Source organism: Sceloporus undulatus, chromosome 1, assembly GCF_019175285.1.
Source record: "Sceloporus undulatus isolate JIND9_A2432 ecotype Alabama chromosome 1, SceUnd_v1.1, whole genome shotgun sequence".
Taxonomy (NCBI): Eukaryota; Metazoa; Chordata; class Lepidosauria; order Squamata; family Phrynosomatidae; genus Sceloporus; species Sceloporus undulatus.
The window spans coordinates 124,394,795-124,411,291 of record NC_056522.1 but is presented as its reverse complement, the minus strand read 5'-3'; the positions used below and the strand labels follow the sequence as shown (position 1 = coordinate 124,411,291).

General features: G+C 41.0%; 1 protein-coding gene across 3 annotated transcripts in view; it reads left to right on the top strand.

Annotated features, from left to right (window-relative positions):
- Nucleotides 1-16,497, top strand: part of MEI4 (meiotic double-stranded break formation protein 4) — a 92,633-nt gene that overhangs the window by 46,646 nt on the left and 29,490 nt on the right. For all 3 annotated transcript variants that reach the window (XM_042446563.1, XM_042446555.1, XM_042446573.1), the window contains exon 4: nucleotides 8,654-8,785. In XM_042446563.1, coding sequence (XP_042302497.1) covers nucleotides 8,654-8,785 — 132 coding nt within the window. The remainder of the gene's footprint in view (nucleotides 1-8,653; nucleotides 8,786-16,497) is intronic.

The following is a 16,497-nucleotide window of genomic DNA, read 5'->3' as shown; positions in this document are numbered from 1 at the left end:
ATGGTATCTAAAATACATATTATAAACAACAATCAGTTAAAACTTGAATCAACAATACTAATAAAAACATCAGTTACAATGTGATGTTACAATCAGAAGTGGGATTTCTTCCATTTCCTTACAGAAGGTCGGGTGGGTATGCCCACCTGAAGAGATCCGTCTTTAGTGCCTTCTTGAAGGCATCTAAAGTGGTGATAAAACAGATTTCCTCCGGTAAGTTGTTCCATAACTTGGGGGCCATGGCAGTGAATGTTCTATGGGAAGTTGATATAAATCTAGTCTGAGTATTCTAAAAGATTCTTCCTGGATGTTCTGAGAGTGCGGGGCGGATTATGTAGGGAGTTCCCTCAAGTAACTCAGGCCCAAGCCATGAAGGGCTTTAAAGCTAATAACCAACACTTTGTATTGCGCCCAGAAGCTGATTGGTAGCCAGTGTAGAGATTTTAAAACTGGTGTTATATTATCTGTTTTGGATGTTCCAGTGATCAATCTGGTTACCTTTGCTGTTGTTGCTGTATGCCTTCAAGTTGTTTCTGATCTATGGCGAACCTATTATGGGGTTTTCTTGGCAAGATTTGTTATGAAAAATTGAATTCTTAGACTACCCTCAAAGTGTGAGGGATGATGGCAGTGTACATTCAGTAGATTGAAAAAAAAAGAATATTTGTTGTTTAAGCCTGTTTGGGGAATCATTCCCCCCCCCCTCCCTTCATCCCCAAAATATTATTTTGAATATTAAAATTTAAATATGCTTGGTTCAATGCTAAACAATTTTTCAATCATCTCTTTCTTAAGTCAAGGCTCATTCATAGGTTCCTAACCATTTTACAAATGTTGATTTATCTAATGGTGGAAGCAGTGTGAATCACATACATACCATCGCAGATAAGGAATGCACATTTGCCTGTTGCAGGTGTGTATGGTTGAAAGCTTTTGCATTTGTAAATCTGGGCAATTCTTATACACACTCACCTCAAAGTAAATCTTACTGAACTCAGTGGACATATTTCTCTGAAGCCAAGCAAAGAACACTGTCTAATATCAGACTAAAGAATCGATCTCTTCCCTGATACAGCCTGATGCAGCTATCTTTCTACGAAAGAAGTTTCAGTAATCTACCTTTAATTTCCAACCTTCAACACAAGACTGATTTTGGTTACTGTTCTCTCTCTCTCTCTCCCTCCCTCTCTCTCCTTCTCTCTTTCTGACTTTCATTATTTTCCTTCTCAATTCAGCCTGACTAGAATTTGGACTCCAGAGTGGTCATCTGTGTGTTTATATCACTGATTGCGTGTGTATTGTTTCCTTTCCCTGGTTATTCAAGATTGACTGGCAAGTATGAAAAAGAAAAAAATAGTTCCAATCCCATTGCTTCAACCCACTAGTGGAAGGTTAGTATTTTAAAGACCAATGAGGATAACAGTCATTCATTTCTGAGGTCAGCTGCACAGAATGTACTCTATACTAAATAGCATATCTAGATAGCTGTGGTGATTATCTGCTTTCAAAATAAAACTAATATAGGTGGAAATGGTTATATGCAGGCATAAATAAAGGATTTAAGCAAAAGTGGTAAATGTGAAGTACACTATAATTATAAGAATGAGTCACATAGTGGAGTTAATCAGACATGGAAAATTCAAGCTAGCGTTGTATTTTACCAGGTCATGTGCTTCATCTACAACATTGTCTGCAAAGCATTCTTTCTGGGTATTTTTTATTTTAATGCTAGTGCATGTTATTATTGAAAGTGACTTACATGCATTTGTATATGCAAAATTGTGTTGCTTCTTTCTCCTTTTTATTTGCATTGCTTTATTTAACAGCTATGACATTTGAAAGCAACACAGTATTTTACACAGGCCTATATATAAATATTTCCATAAATTTCAAGGGCGATGGTTCAATCCCATTGGCCTAAAGATTTCATTGAGACTAAGTTAACCCAGTATCACAAGGATGTTACCTTTTCCTAACAGGCAAAATATGGTACCTGAGTATTCTATAGTGCATTTTCAATGGCATCCCTAATTCCAGCCTACTAACACAAAAAGTTCTAAAATGGGCTTTGGAATTAATGAGTTTACTTTTCCATGTTTATCATTTTTAGATCTCCATTTTAAGATGCACATTTAATTTCTGCACAAATCAGCATGCAAGCAAGTAATAAAAAATGACAACTTTAAATAAGAAGCTAAGAATCTTATGTAATGCAGATCTGATATATTGGACATTAAAAGATGCACATTGAATGCAGTATGACTGATGTCTAATCTTCACTGCAGAATTAATGCATTTTGATACTGCTTTAACCTCTATGACTCAATGCTGTGGAATTTGAGGGTTTATAGTTTGTTGAGCTTTTTGAGAATGTAGGCTAAATATCTCACAAAATTACAAATTCTAGAATTCTATAGCATTCAGCCATGGCAATTAAAGTGGTATCAAACTGTATTATTTGTTTATTTGTTTATTTATTGTATTTATACTCTGCTCTTTAGAAATGCTGTCAGAGTGGCTTGCAAATTGTTAATTAGACAGTTCCCAGTGCTCAGACTTACAGTCTCAGGGAAAGTTGTGTTACGTATCTAAATTGTCCCACTTCAGTGAATTTGGATTAGGGTCAGCAGACATAGGTTTGATATTATCTAAATGTGAAACTTGCCTCCTGTTCATTATGTGGCTGTTTAGACTCCTTGCACCTCTGGGGAAAGTATCGTGTATACTCGACTATAAGTCGATCTCATGTATAAGTTGAGAGCAGGTTTTGGGGCCAAAATTATGGATTTTGATATTACCCATGGATAAGTCAAGGAAAAAACTTAAGGGCATGTAACAAAGGATATAAAGAATGGAGCGAAGAAAGACAGTGTCAAAGAACTTAAAAAATTCCAGCAAGCATGACTGTTTCTGCTCACACTAAAGGCTGGATGGATGAGAAAGTAGAGGCAGGTCAGTGCTTCCAGGATAGATGACGTTCTTGCCTTTCACCAGAGGATGGTTCCTTTAAGGTGCAGTACTTACATCGACCCATGGATAAGTCGACTCAGGTTTTTTGAGTCAATTTTTTGATTAAAATTTTAGACTTATAGAATAGTATATACAGTCGGCTCTTCTTATACACTGATTTTTTATACATGGATTCAAGCATCCACGGTATTAAAATGTTCAAAAAAAAGTATAGATTTCTAATATCAAACCTTGATTTTCCATTTTTATAAGGGACACCAGTTTGCTGTGTCATTATATTTAAAGGGACTTGAGCATTCACAGATTTTGTTATCCACGGGGGATCTTGGAACCAAACCCCAGCGTATAACAAGGGACCACTGTAAAATAACTGGTTGGAGGCCAAACTGGGCCAGCACTGAAGACATTATTGAAACGTATGGCCTCCAGTCATTGCCCCATAGTTCATTGGACCAAGCAATAAAATACAGTTGACCTATAACAAATCTTGACAGGCAGCTGTCCCATGACTTGTTAATTGTACCTCTGTAGAAATAATAATCCCCCTTTTTCCGTTTGAAGGTCCAGCCTTGAATGGTCATATGAACTAGGCCATTCTTTGAGGTCATTCAAGTTTCTGCTGCAAAAATCCCTACCTTCTGAGCTTAGGGACATGGTGACCAAATTGTGAAAGTCCCTTTACAAACATTTTTTTCTAAAAAAAAAAAAAAATCAAAAAAATCCAGGACTTCAATGTGTTTCTTTTAAACATAGAAATACTACCTTTTTATGTTCATACTGTTGCATCCCTGTTATCCAGTGAACAGAAAACTTATTTTAAAGTATGTTTCTTCTGTATGTTTCTTCTTCTTTTGTATCTTCTGCTAGCCACCTCACAAAAAACTTTATATATGCTTATATAGAGGTATTGGATGCAGATGGGTCATTTATGTGGTAGTAGACTACCCCAAACGTGCTGCAAACAACAAACAACATTCCCTCCGTTGAAATCATAGCACTGTAAGGTTTTGTACTCTGAATACATGCTTTTCTCTCATCTGCCGATGTGGGGGTGTACTTGCTAGAATTGTGGCTGATTGGCAAAAACATGTCTGGAGTGAATCCAGGCTCACTGTTTTCCTGTGGATTCTGGCCTTATCTGGGAACAGAATACAGAAGAATAACAAATGCCTTGCCTCCCTCCACTCACCTAGGAGGCCTTACAATATGAATGATTTAAAATACAAGTATTTGTGGGATAACATCCCTGTTATCCAGTGAACAGAAAATTTCTGTGGAAACTGATAGCACAAAGGTATGCATGCACACACACACTGTTATTTGAATCTGCTAGCAGTGTGATCTGTGTAATAGACAATTCTAATACATCTAGATGTTTGTAGTTTTATGTCATAAAGTACAAACTCAGTCAACATGAAACCTGTTTACTGTATTTTACTTTTTTTTCCAAATTACAAATCCACACTAGCAATGCATCTAAAATGCTGTACAACTACTCTAATGCAGTTTTCATTGGGTAGAAGATGCCCCCAAACTGATTTGGTGGATTGAGTGGGAGCTGCATCAGTAATTTAGTCACTGTTTCTCAATCTGGGATCCTCCAGATGTTTTGTACTTCAGCTCCCAGAATCTCTAACCCAGGGGTAGGCAACCTGCGGCCCGGGCCGGATGTGGCCCGGCGAGGCCTTGGGACCGGCCCCAGCCCAGCCTGCTGCCGATTGCCGCTGGGGCCTTTGGGGGCAATTGTCTATAGAACCTCAGAAACATGCATTATTAACATTTTTTTTAAAAAAGCATTTTTTTCGTGTGTCCTCCATTTTTTTAAAAAAAAGTGTCTTCCATTTGAAAATTTTGTCCTACATTTGTCCTGGTTTATTTATTAATTTAATTTTTTTAAAAAATTTAATTATTTATTTTTTGGCTTCGGTCCCCCAGTTGTCTGATGGACAGCAACCCGGCCCCCGGCTCAAAAAGATTGCCTACCCCTGCTCTAACCATTGACCAAGCAGCCTGGGATTCCTGGGAGCTGAAGTCCAAAACACCTGGAGGACCAGAACTTGCAAACTACTGATATACAGTAGATTCTAGTCTTAAGAATACTTCTGTGTATGTGTGTACGGAGCTTTAGGATGCCTGTTGAGATATGGCAACCTTGTGGATATTGTAGGGTTTTCTTAGACAAGGAATAATAAAAATAGTTATTATTATTATTATTTATATCCCGCCTCTCTACAAAATGCAATCGAGGCAGTTTACAAGATTAAAAATATACAATCTGAACCCTCAACCCACCACCCCTTAAAATACAATTAAACAATGTAGAATTTAAAACATACTTAAAAACAATACAATAACTGTGGTGAAGTCAGAGGTCAGCAATTAGATTTTCCTTTTGATAGCCGGAGAACTATTCAGGAAAGGCCTGCCGGAAGAAATCCATCTTTATAGCTTTTTAAAAGCTGTTTAGAGTGGTAATATGATGGATCTTGTCCGGCAAGCCATTCCACAATCTGGGAGCTACAGCTGAAAAGGTCCTCTGGGAGGTCGTAGACACACAAGGCTGTAACAGATTTTTCCCTGAGGTTCTAAGTGTGCAGGGAGGATTATATGGAAGGAGGTGGTCCCGAAGATAGGTTGGACCCAAGCCATTTAGGGCTTTAAAGGTGATAACCAACACCTTGTACTGGGCCCGGAAACTGATGAGCAGCCAGTGGAGTGATCTTAAGATCAGTGTTATATGGTCTCTTCTGGAAGTACCGGAGACCAATCTGGCTGCCATGTTGTGGACTAATTGAAGTTTCCGGACCAAGCACGAGGGTAGCCCCACATAGAGTGCATTGCAGAAATCAAGGCGTGAGGTTACCAGTGCATGTACTACAGTCTCAAGTTCCCTGACTTCCAGCAAAAGGCGCAGCTGGCATATCAGCTGAAGCTGATAACAGGTGCTCCTGACCGTCACATTCACCTGATTTGTCATGTGAAGCGACAAATCTAGGAGCACCCCCAGACTGCAAACACAGTCCTTTGAGGAGAGTGTGACCCCTTCTAGGACTGGAGGTTGTATTCCAATACCTGGGTTTGGAGCCGATACCGTAAGTACCTCCGTTTTGTCTGGATTCAGCTTCAATTTGTTTTCCCTCATCCAATCCATTACCGCTTTAAGACAATCATTGAGAGGCGAGACACCATCTGAAGTCAACGCTGAGGACCGAGGGATGGAGAAATATATCTTGAGTGTCATCAGCGTACTGGTAACACCCTGCCCCATGCCTCTGGATGATCTCTCCCAGAGGCTTCATGTACATGTTGAAAAGCATCGGGGACAGGATGGTGCCTTGTGGGATGCCATAATTAAGCTCTTTCCTTGCTGAGCAGCTGTCCCCAAGCACCACTCTCTGGAATCTGCCCAAGAGGAAGGAACGGAACCACTACTACTACTACTATAGTACCAACTATTCCTAACCCTCTCAGGTGATTCAAGAGGATGCCATGATCTATAGTGTCAAACACCGCTGAGAGGTCCAGTAGCACCAGCAGGGTTACATTACCCCTGTCAATGCCCAGATGAAGGTCAACAGCTAAGGCGACCATGGCAGTCTCCATCCCAAATCCCATCCTAAAGCCAGTTTGAAATGGATCAAGATAATCGGTTTCCTTCAAGACAGCTTGGAGTTGAAGAGCAACCGCCCTCTTGATCACCTTGCTCAAAAATGGTAGTAAAGAGACTGGCCTGTAGTTCTTCATATCCAGGGGGTCAAGGGAAGGTTTTTTCAGGAGTGGCCTAACCGCCACTTCCTTCAAACAAGATGGAACATGACCCTCCCTAAGGGATGCATTGATGATGTCCCTTAACAACACCCTCAAGGCATCACCCCCCTGGACGACCAGCCACGAAGGGCAAGGGTCGAGAGGGCAAGTTGTTTTCCTCACTCTACCAAGGAGCATGTCCACGTCATGAGTACTTACAGATTGAAATTGATCCAGTATAACCACATCAGCGGAGTTGCTGGACACCTCATCAGTTGATTTGGTTATAAGTCTAGTGTCCAAGTCGGCTCTTATCTGAGAGATTTTATCTACAACGTAGTTGTTAAATTCACCACAGCAGACCGTTGTCGGGTTAAGTAAAGGGTTCTGCACAGGTGGAACCTGTGTCAGTTCCCTCACAACCTTAAAGAGCTCTGCTGTACGAGACTCTGCAGACGCAATACGTGCAGAGGAGAAAGCTCTCTGCATGGCACGTATTGCCTCTATAGGAACAAAGGAAGTTCCTATGATGAGTCCTGTCAGATGAGAGTTGAGTTTTTCGCCAGACGCACTCTAGTCGTTGTCCAACCCGCTTCATCTTTCTGAGTTCTTCTGTATACCATGGATGACGGTTTGAAGCGGGCTGGCAAGGACGCTTGGGAGTGATCCTGCCGATAGCCTTGGTAAGATCATTGTTCCAGGTATTAACCAAAGCTTCGACAAAATCACCAGCATTACCAACCAATGAACCCCCCAAGGCTTTCTGGAATCCAATTGGTTCCATTAGCCTTCGAGGGCAGACCATTCTAATGGGTCCTCCACCCCCTACGGGATGGACAGTGGCTCTGAGTTCAGCCTTGATCAGAAAATGATCCGTCCATGACAATGGGAAGGTTTTTGTTACCTCCACCCATGGATATTCCTGTTCCGTACTAAAGACCACATTGAGTGTATGACCCACACAATGAGTAGGCTTGCTGACCAATAGGGATAGGCCCATGTTTGTCATGGATTCCATGAACTCCCGAGCTGCACCTGTGAGATTTAATGGACTGGTCTCAAATGGGTTGTTGAAGTCATCCAGAATAAGAAGTCTGGGCGACTCCAACAGCAACTCTGAGACCAGCTGTGTCAGCTCGGTTAGGGAGTTTGTTAGACAAAGGGGTGGATGGTATACTAACAGATTCCCCAAACTATCCTTGGTCTTCAGGCTTAGGTACATACACTCAAAGTGGACCGTTTTCTGGACAGGTATCCTGGTCAAGGTGAGGTTGTTTTTGTGAAACAGAGCCACTCCACCCCCTCACCCACTTCCCCTTACCTGCTCAATGACAGAGTACCCAGCTGGGAGGGCCTGTGCCCAAGTTACTGCACTGTCCTCTCCCAACCAGGTCTTGGTAAAACAAGCCAGGTCAGCCTCTTCATCTAAGAGAAGGTCATAGATGATATGAGTCTTGTTTTTGACTGACCTGGCATTACATAAGAGTAAGGCAAGGTTTTGTGGCATGGTTGGTAGGCTCCCCAATCCATTTTGGGGAACAGAGTGAACTGAAGGTGGAATAGCTCAATATGCAGAGGTAGTTTGCTGTTGCCTTCATACTTCTGTAGGCTACACCATCTGGTATTCTCTGGTCCCCCATCCCACTCCAAGTGCTTACCAGGACTGATTCTGTTTAGCTTGCAAAATCAGCTGGAGTCTGGTACCTTCATTGTATTTAGGCTTAAAGAAACTTACTTGTGAGTAAATCCCATTGAACTTAAGTGGATTTACTAGTTACTTCTGAGTACATATACTTAGGATGACATAATACTATATGATTCTACCATATTTTATTAGCCAGTTGATCTTTTCAGTGTCCTATGAAAGTATATTGGCACATTTTAACTTAAGGTTGTTGTTTTTAACCATCTGATGCTTAATGATGCTTTTAATTAGTTTCAGATGCAAGATTCTATATCTCATGCCCTCGTTTTGCTTGGCCGCTGCACCGCTATAAGGAACTCTACGATATCCCTGCTTTTCAGAAAAGTCAGTCGATTTGCTGATGAGTTGCAGCATACCAATGAGGTACTGTTGTGCTTGAGATTTTATGGCTGCCATAATGATTTAAATGTTATAGATTTCACCTTGACACTGGTGAGCTGCCGTTTTTGAACTGTAACTTTATCTCCCAAAAAGCTTTCCTTGTTGCCTTTAAATTGTCATTTTGGCACTAAATTTCAAACCATATGTGAGGATTGTCTATAGAGATGATTCATTAGGGATTAATGAAGTTCACATGAGCTATGTTCAATAATGATTTCGTGGAGCAAGGGGTCAAAAACCCCAAAGAAAGAGTGAGCTTTAATTCCACACACACCCCTTTTACAGTTCAGATCAAAATTTGAATTGAATTTTGATTGAATTGAAGTCTTCCTCTCAGCTTCCCATCCATGCTTCCTTGCTAGCCGAAATCCTAAAACACACTCCCCTTTTTAATATACCTCCCTACCTTTTAAAAGCTGGTCATTACAGTAGTGGAGAGTATGGAGGATAGGACTTCTCTTCCTTCCTTCTCAGCAGCCTTTGGAAGATGCTCTAAGATGCCACTGCTCATAGTCATCAGCATGCTGCTCTTCAGCTCTCTGCAGTGGTGAGAATGGGAGGGAAAGAAAAGCCTTCTCAAATCATCACACACATCAGATTTTAAATGATAAAGCAAAGAGGATAGTTTATTTTATTTCTGGAGATGGGTACAAAGTCTTCTGGACGTGGGTGGAAGGGGATTGGTTTGGTGAAATGATCTGCTTTTCCTTCCAGGAACGAAATTTTGGAGAGTTCGAACGACCTTATTTTTCACTACCATACTGTCTACTTTCTTTCTCTTTTTGCACTTTTTACCCCGCAATGATTTCCCTCAGCATTGATGGCTATCATCCCATCCATAGCAAGCTGTACTCACAGAAGGGCTTTACATATTTTTTTTTTAATTTCACTCAAAAATGCCAATTCTGACAATCATAAGGTCAGAAGGTTGGCAGGTCAAGGCCCAAGTGCCGCATGATGCAATGAGCTACCATCACTAGTCCCAGCTTTTGCCAAACTAGCAGTTCAAAAGCATGTAAAACTGCAAGTAGATAGATAGGTACCACTTCGGTGGGAAGGTAACAGTGTTCCATGCATTCATGCTGGTCATGTGACTACTGGAGTCATCTTCAGACATTGACTTAATAATGGAGATGGGCATCACCCCCTGCAGTCAATTATGACCAGACAGTCAGTTCAAGGGTTACCTTTACCATAAATATATATACAAACACATATATACACATACAGAGTGAGTGAGTGAGAGAGCTGCAGTGGTTTGAGCATTGGACTATAACTCTGGGGACCAATATTTGAATCCCCACTCAGCCACCAAAACCCACTTTGGGCAAGTCACACTCTCTCAGCCTTAGAGGAAGGCTAAGACAAACCCCCTCTGAACAAATCTTTCTTAAGAAAACCTGGTAATAGGGTCATCTTACAGTCGCCATAAGTCAGAAATGACTTGAAGGTACACAACAACAACAACAACAACAACAACATGTATAAATGAAATGTGCGTGTTTATTCATTCGTTCATTCTATTAGTATAATTTTGCTTTCTGAAGATTCTAGATATGTCATTGTTGAAGATATAATTCAGTTTTTATTCTTTGAGTGTCATTCCAGTATTTTCTAAGTTGACCATAGAGTAAATGTGTGCACATACACTTTACTGTGATATAGGTCTTTGTGATAGCTTATTATTATTTACTTGACATTTATATTTCAGATGTCATACCTTGTGTCCGGTATCTCAGGATTCCTTACAAAAGGGGTGGGTCTTGTCAGAGAGTTTCACTGGGCAGTTTTTGGCCCCGGACTCTCTGGAGTCTCCACAGACCACAAAACAAACACAGAAAGGCAGAAGTAGATGTCCATTTCTAGTTGGAAAAAAATGATGTCCCCCCCCCCAAAAAAAAAACTTGTAAATCATGTAGAGGATGGTTTGTGTGTGTGCCTTCGAGTTATCTGTTGATTTATGGCAACCTCATGAATTTCATAGGGTTTTCTTTGGCAAAGAATACTTAGATGTTGTTTTCCCTGTTCCTTCCTCTAGCCTACAGCACCTGGTATTCATTGGCAGTCTCCCATAAAAGTACTGACTAGGGCTGACTCTACAATCTATTTAAAAGGGAACTTGCTGGTCCTGGACACTGACAGCAGAGGCCATTTACCATCTTTGCCAGTCCAGAGAGTCTTAGGAAGTTAGGGCTCCAGAAACATTCTTGTGGTACCCTGGATTATTTCAAGGCTGCCATTTGCCTACCTTGCCTTACAACAGCTATAATGTTGGGGGGGGGGGGGGGTCAGCTGTGGGGATTGGCCATGTAGCACATAATGAAATTTTCAGTAAACAAATACAAGAATGGGCTGTAAGGCTAAGAGACCCTCAGCTTACCTAAATTGCCATTTGTGGCTGAGGTATAATTTGCGCTATTACTTTACAGGTTTGCAGATCATTTTTAGCTGCCATACTATGGCAGTTTTCATTCCCCCAAATACTATTTAGAGCAACCCTTGGCTTTCAGGATTACAGAAATATTCAGTTAATGTCTTTTATGGATGAAACGTTAAGCAGTGAATTTTTTTCTAGATAGTATGCAGGGACATAGAGGTATGTGAGTGCATCAGGTATTCAAAAACTACACTGATATGTTTCACTTCATATTTATGCTTCAATTAACTGTAAGAAATTTAATTATTGTTTATCAAGGGATGCTTGAGAAATTCTAGCATTTTTATGAAAACTCCATGCACATACAGTATATATGAAATGGAATACACTTGCAAGTTGATCTCAGCTGTTGTAATACAGGAGAGTATGCACAGAAATGTACTTAAGAAAAACATTCCCTTCCCCAAAAGACAGATTTTTGAAAAAATGTGTACAAAAGTGCATAGTTTGAGATGTGACTGAAAATATGTATTGTTCCATACAATTTTGGCATCTGTTAACTGCAGAAAAAAATGAGCTAAATCAAGCTTGGCAGATTTTTCAATCCCTAAAACTATCTCATAGCTTTGTAAACATAGTCAGATTATATAAAGGCCTGTGAGAATCACAGAGAGAGGATTCAAAGGTGCTGTTTCAAATGGAGCCATAGTGGGAGCGGGGGGGTGGGAGAACTGTCAGAAAAGCATTTCAGTCTTACTTTGCTTTCCATGTGTAATTTTAAAATCACTTTACTTGAAGACAATCAAGTCTGCTCCCACCCACTTTCAGCCAGATAGTTCATTGAGCCAAATTGCTGTGGCTGCTACTCAACCTACTGCAGTAAGGTTAGCACCCTCAGACCCAACACCCTGTGAAGACCTTAAACTTCACTCTTGTTCCTCTCACTCCTGGTAAGCCTCTAGAAAGAAAAACATCCTGTTATATGGCCAGATGGAGCCTAAGAATTAAAAGCATAAGAACAGGCCACTGATGCTAGCCCCTCAAAATTCAGCTATGTTGGAACCTTCAATACCTAGTCAAGAGCTATCTCATCTCATATTCTAACTTTTCCAGTGTGTCTTCATTGCTCCCTAGCCCTGTCCTGAAGAGTATCGCTAGGGAAATGGATATTCACCCCTCCAATGAGGTTCAAATTCTTGGCTTCTACTCAGAACAGGAGATTCTGGAAAAATGTTCTCTCTCTGGGATCCTGCCCTCAGCAACCACCAGAAGGTCCCTGATCTGACTCCAGGGTTGTTTGGTCCTGAAGTTATACAACATGTCGAGTTGGACTAGGAGCCACGCCCTTCTACTCCTCTTGATACCAGAGTAGGTCTTGGATGTTCTCCTTCTTCACTTTAATAATAATAATAATAATAATAATAATAATTTATTTATATACTGCTGTTCCAAATTAGATCACAGCGGTGTTCTACTTTTACAGAGATTGTGGAAATTCCTTCATACATTCCAAAAAATGTTCCATCACAAGACCATTTAAGTGGCTGCAGATAAAACTGTGGTTGCCTTCTACAAACAAGAAGAAACACACTCCTGGATCCTCCTTCAGCTCCACCCTCCAGATCTGGGACTGGTACATCTGCAGGGGCATTTTTTTATGATGCACCTGCCAGGTGTAGACAGTGTCCTCACAAACAATCTCAGTAGGGTGACTTCCTCCTTCCATGAGTGGAAGATAGACTTAGTCCTCCTTCCAAGTCTCTTCCATAGCTGAGGCACATCCTCAGTAGACCTCTTCACACCCTCAGCACACACAATCTGTTCAATTCTGCATCAGGAATTGTCAAACAGGGAGTCTCTAGGAGATATACATTTAATTTGTCATGGGAGAAGCCACTACTGTATGTTTTCCCTTCCTTTCTTCTTTTCACCAGAGTCATTACAAAGATTGAGGAGGACAATCACCCCATGGTGGCCCAACCATGGTTCTCCAGAGTCCTTGGGCTCTTCAGAGGCAACTGTCACCATTTTCTGAGATGTTTACCTCCCAGGGTTCCCATTGGCGGACTTGGAACTGGGTTTTGCTGGGTATGCATGGCTTATATCTCTGAGAGTTAGGAGTACTGCCCAAATGCAGCTCTACAAAGTTTCAAAAATCACTGCACAGACACACAACGACCCATATCTGTAAGTGCACAGATGACCACTCAAAAAACTAGAGTTACAATTAGGCAATCTGGGTTTGGTTGGCTAGTTTTTTGACAATCTGACAATTGTGCAGTGTGCACTGCAGTCTGTTTCTATTGGTTCCCATTTTGTTAACTTGGGTTGTTTCCATATGAGGCTTTTATTGTGAAATCCACCTGCTTCATGTGCAGCATTTACCACTTTGTGCAAAGAATGGCATCTTCTATCTATAACCTCTACTTGTATTTTTCCACTGCTTTGTCCTACTGTTTTATTGAGGTAATGGTGGTAGTATAGGAGGGAAATGGTGGTGTAAGTGCACAGTAGCTTTTCAACAGAAGCCCATTTTCTGGAAACCTCTGTGGTAAATTTATTCTTTGTGCATCTTAGGTAACATGTGGGTGTGCCTACAGCCTTCTCAGTCTAGCTCAGACCACTGATAGCATTAGGCTGTTTCTGATGACATGCCACAGTCATCTAGTCCAGGGATGGGGAAAGTGATGTTGTTGCACTGCAACTCCTACCAACCCTAGCTAACATAGTCAACAATAGTCAGCAATGAAGGATGATGGAAACTGCGGTTCACCAAAATCCAGAGGGTCAGATGTTCCCCTTCCCTGCTCTAACTTCTAGTATTTCTTACTGCATTTTATCAGTTGTTATGTCTTGGACATATACTGTGTTTACTTGAAAGCATCAAAGAGAAATATTAAAGAAGTGAAAGTACTTTATACTGCAGAAAAAATGTTTAGTTCTAGGAAATGGTGAACAACCTAGAAGCTGAACTGCAACTCCTTTTTTTAAAAAAAAATTATGTAGAATTTCTCCTGTGGGTTTTGGCTTTTACATGAAAGTGGGATAGGAGAAGTTTTTGGTATTATGTTTCAAATATGTCACAGTTACTGTTCCTTGGCCCACACCAAGGTGACAGATGCCTTACAAATGGCCAGAGAATATACAAAATATTGTAGTAGGCTAGTTAGAACATCAGAAAGATGAATAGTTCTTATATCTTCTCTGTTCCTGTGAAAAAATGGCTTTATGGAATTCTAGCAAAAAAAGAGCAAGTGTTTGTCACTTGGTTTTTCTGTATAGCAAAATTGAGGGTGACACTTAATCAGAAAACTCAGGTGTTTTCTCTTCAGCAGAAGGAGCAGTGAAATGGATTTCATGAAGAGAAAGGATCTCTTTATTAACAAAGGCTGTTGGAAGAATGTAGCTTTCCATTCAAGAGAAGTGTGCTGAGGCATTGAAAAATGACGACCCATGTTACACTGAAGCGTGCCTCATCTGTGTCTTATCGTTTGAAAGGTTTACCTGCAGGTCTTTTCACAGTCACATGATAATTCTATTTTAACTTCTTCAGTCCTATTCAGAGGAGAAATGAAAATGGAAGTAGGGAGAAAAAGGCAATGCATGCTGAAGACCTGCAGTTAGTGAATTAGAAGATATGAGCCTCACCTCACTCCATACCAAAACCAGTCCTATGAGATCAGAATGCCAGCAAAAACCCCAAGTTTCAGCCTAAATAGTTCATGGACAGTGAGTCAACAAAGCTACTTTTGAACTTACTGACAGAAAGCTAGGATCAGGATCTAGGAAAGAAGTCTGTTGACAATTCCTATACCCCCCCCCCCCCAAAAAAACAAACCAAATGTGGAATGAGTAGGCAGGGTATTTGAAGATCTGAAATCAGCAAATTAAAGTAGGACAAAACTATATATCACTCCCAGTAGAATTCTAGAGGAACTAGCTTGGAAGGAATAAGGATGGAATGGAGAATTTTGTGGGTGGTGATCACTTGAAATCAGACTACTGAATCTCAAGAGGCAACTACAGGAGGAATAAATCATAGAGAGCATTATCAGCCATATAGAAATTAGTGTGCACAGAACATGCTTCCTACCTCCTTTCATCAGCACAGTGTAATAAATCTAGAAAATGAATTAGACTAGAAAAGACCCTTTTTACTCATTTTTCAAACAAAATTGGCAAAACATTTTTACTGGCTGGCTATGGTTCATGCAACTCCCCGCCACCCCACTATGCTGTGCTTTTGGACTTATAGCTGAAGGACGGATACCTAGAAAATATAGCTGGTTCTATATATTTTGATGAGCATTTGGGCATTTCCTTCTGCTGTTAAAAGTCCACTAGAGGAGTAGGAAAATTCTGAAGGTTTAGGACCCATTTTCTATCTCATAGAAGTAACCAGAAGGGTTTAAAAAAAACTGAGGAAAGGTTTTAGGGAGTATCCCTTATTTTAGAACTGCACCTTCTGAAACAAAGGAGGGGGGACTTGGGACTTTACCACATGAAATTAAAATGCAAAATTTTAAGAGGATGAAAGTATCTTTGACCAGTATTTATCAAAAGATGTCATGTCCATCCTGCTGCTGCCCTTTTACTGTAGTGTACCTTTTCATTGATGGGCAAAATCTTGCTATTACCGTCGGCCCTCCATATTTGCAGCCTTGAGACTCCCAATTTCTATTATTCATGAGGTCAAGGCCACTAATGTGGGCATTCCTCCTCCCTTTCACTGCCTGATCTCTCCTTGGGCAGTCCAGGGAGAGATTGGGGAGGTGAAGGCACCCCAGACCCTTCTCATCCCTGATCCTCTCCTTAGGCTGCCCAGGGAAATGTGGGGAGGAGAAGGCTCTGGTGGGGCATAGGCACCTCTTGCCTTCTCCTCCTCAATCCTCTCCTTGGGTTTCCTAGGGAAAGGATCAGGGAGGCAGAGGGGCTCAGAGGGGCTAAAGCACCTCTTGCCTTCTCCTCCCTGACCCTCTCCTTGGGCTGTCCAGGGAAAGGAGCAGGGAGGAAAAGGAGCAGGGAGCCAATTAAAGGGACAAGAGGGTAGGAAAAGAGGAGCACACAGCGCTGCTCCTCTTTCTCCACTCACCCTTCCTTTTTACTGACTTCTAAGTGGGGGTGGTGGTGGAGTTATTTGCAACTCCCTTAACCCGCGCGAATATAGAGAGAGGACTATAAAGCACAGATATTATTGTGTAAAAAGTCTTTTCACTTCAATTCCGGCATTGCAACAGTCCTGCAGCCAGATGGGACCTGATTCTCTGTCCATTTGCTATTCCTGTCAATTTGTTTTTTGCTTTTATCTTTGCTGTGT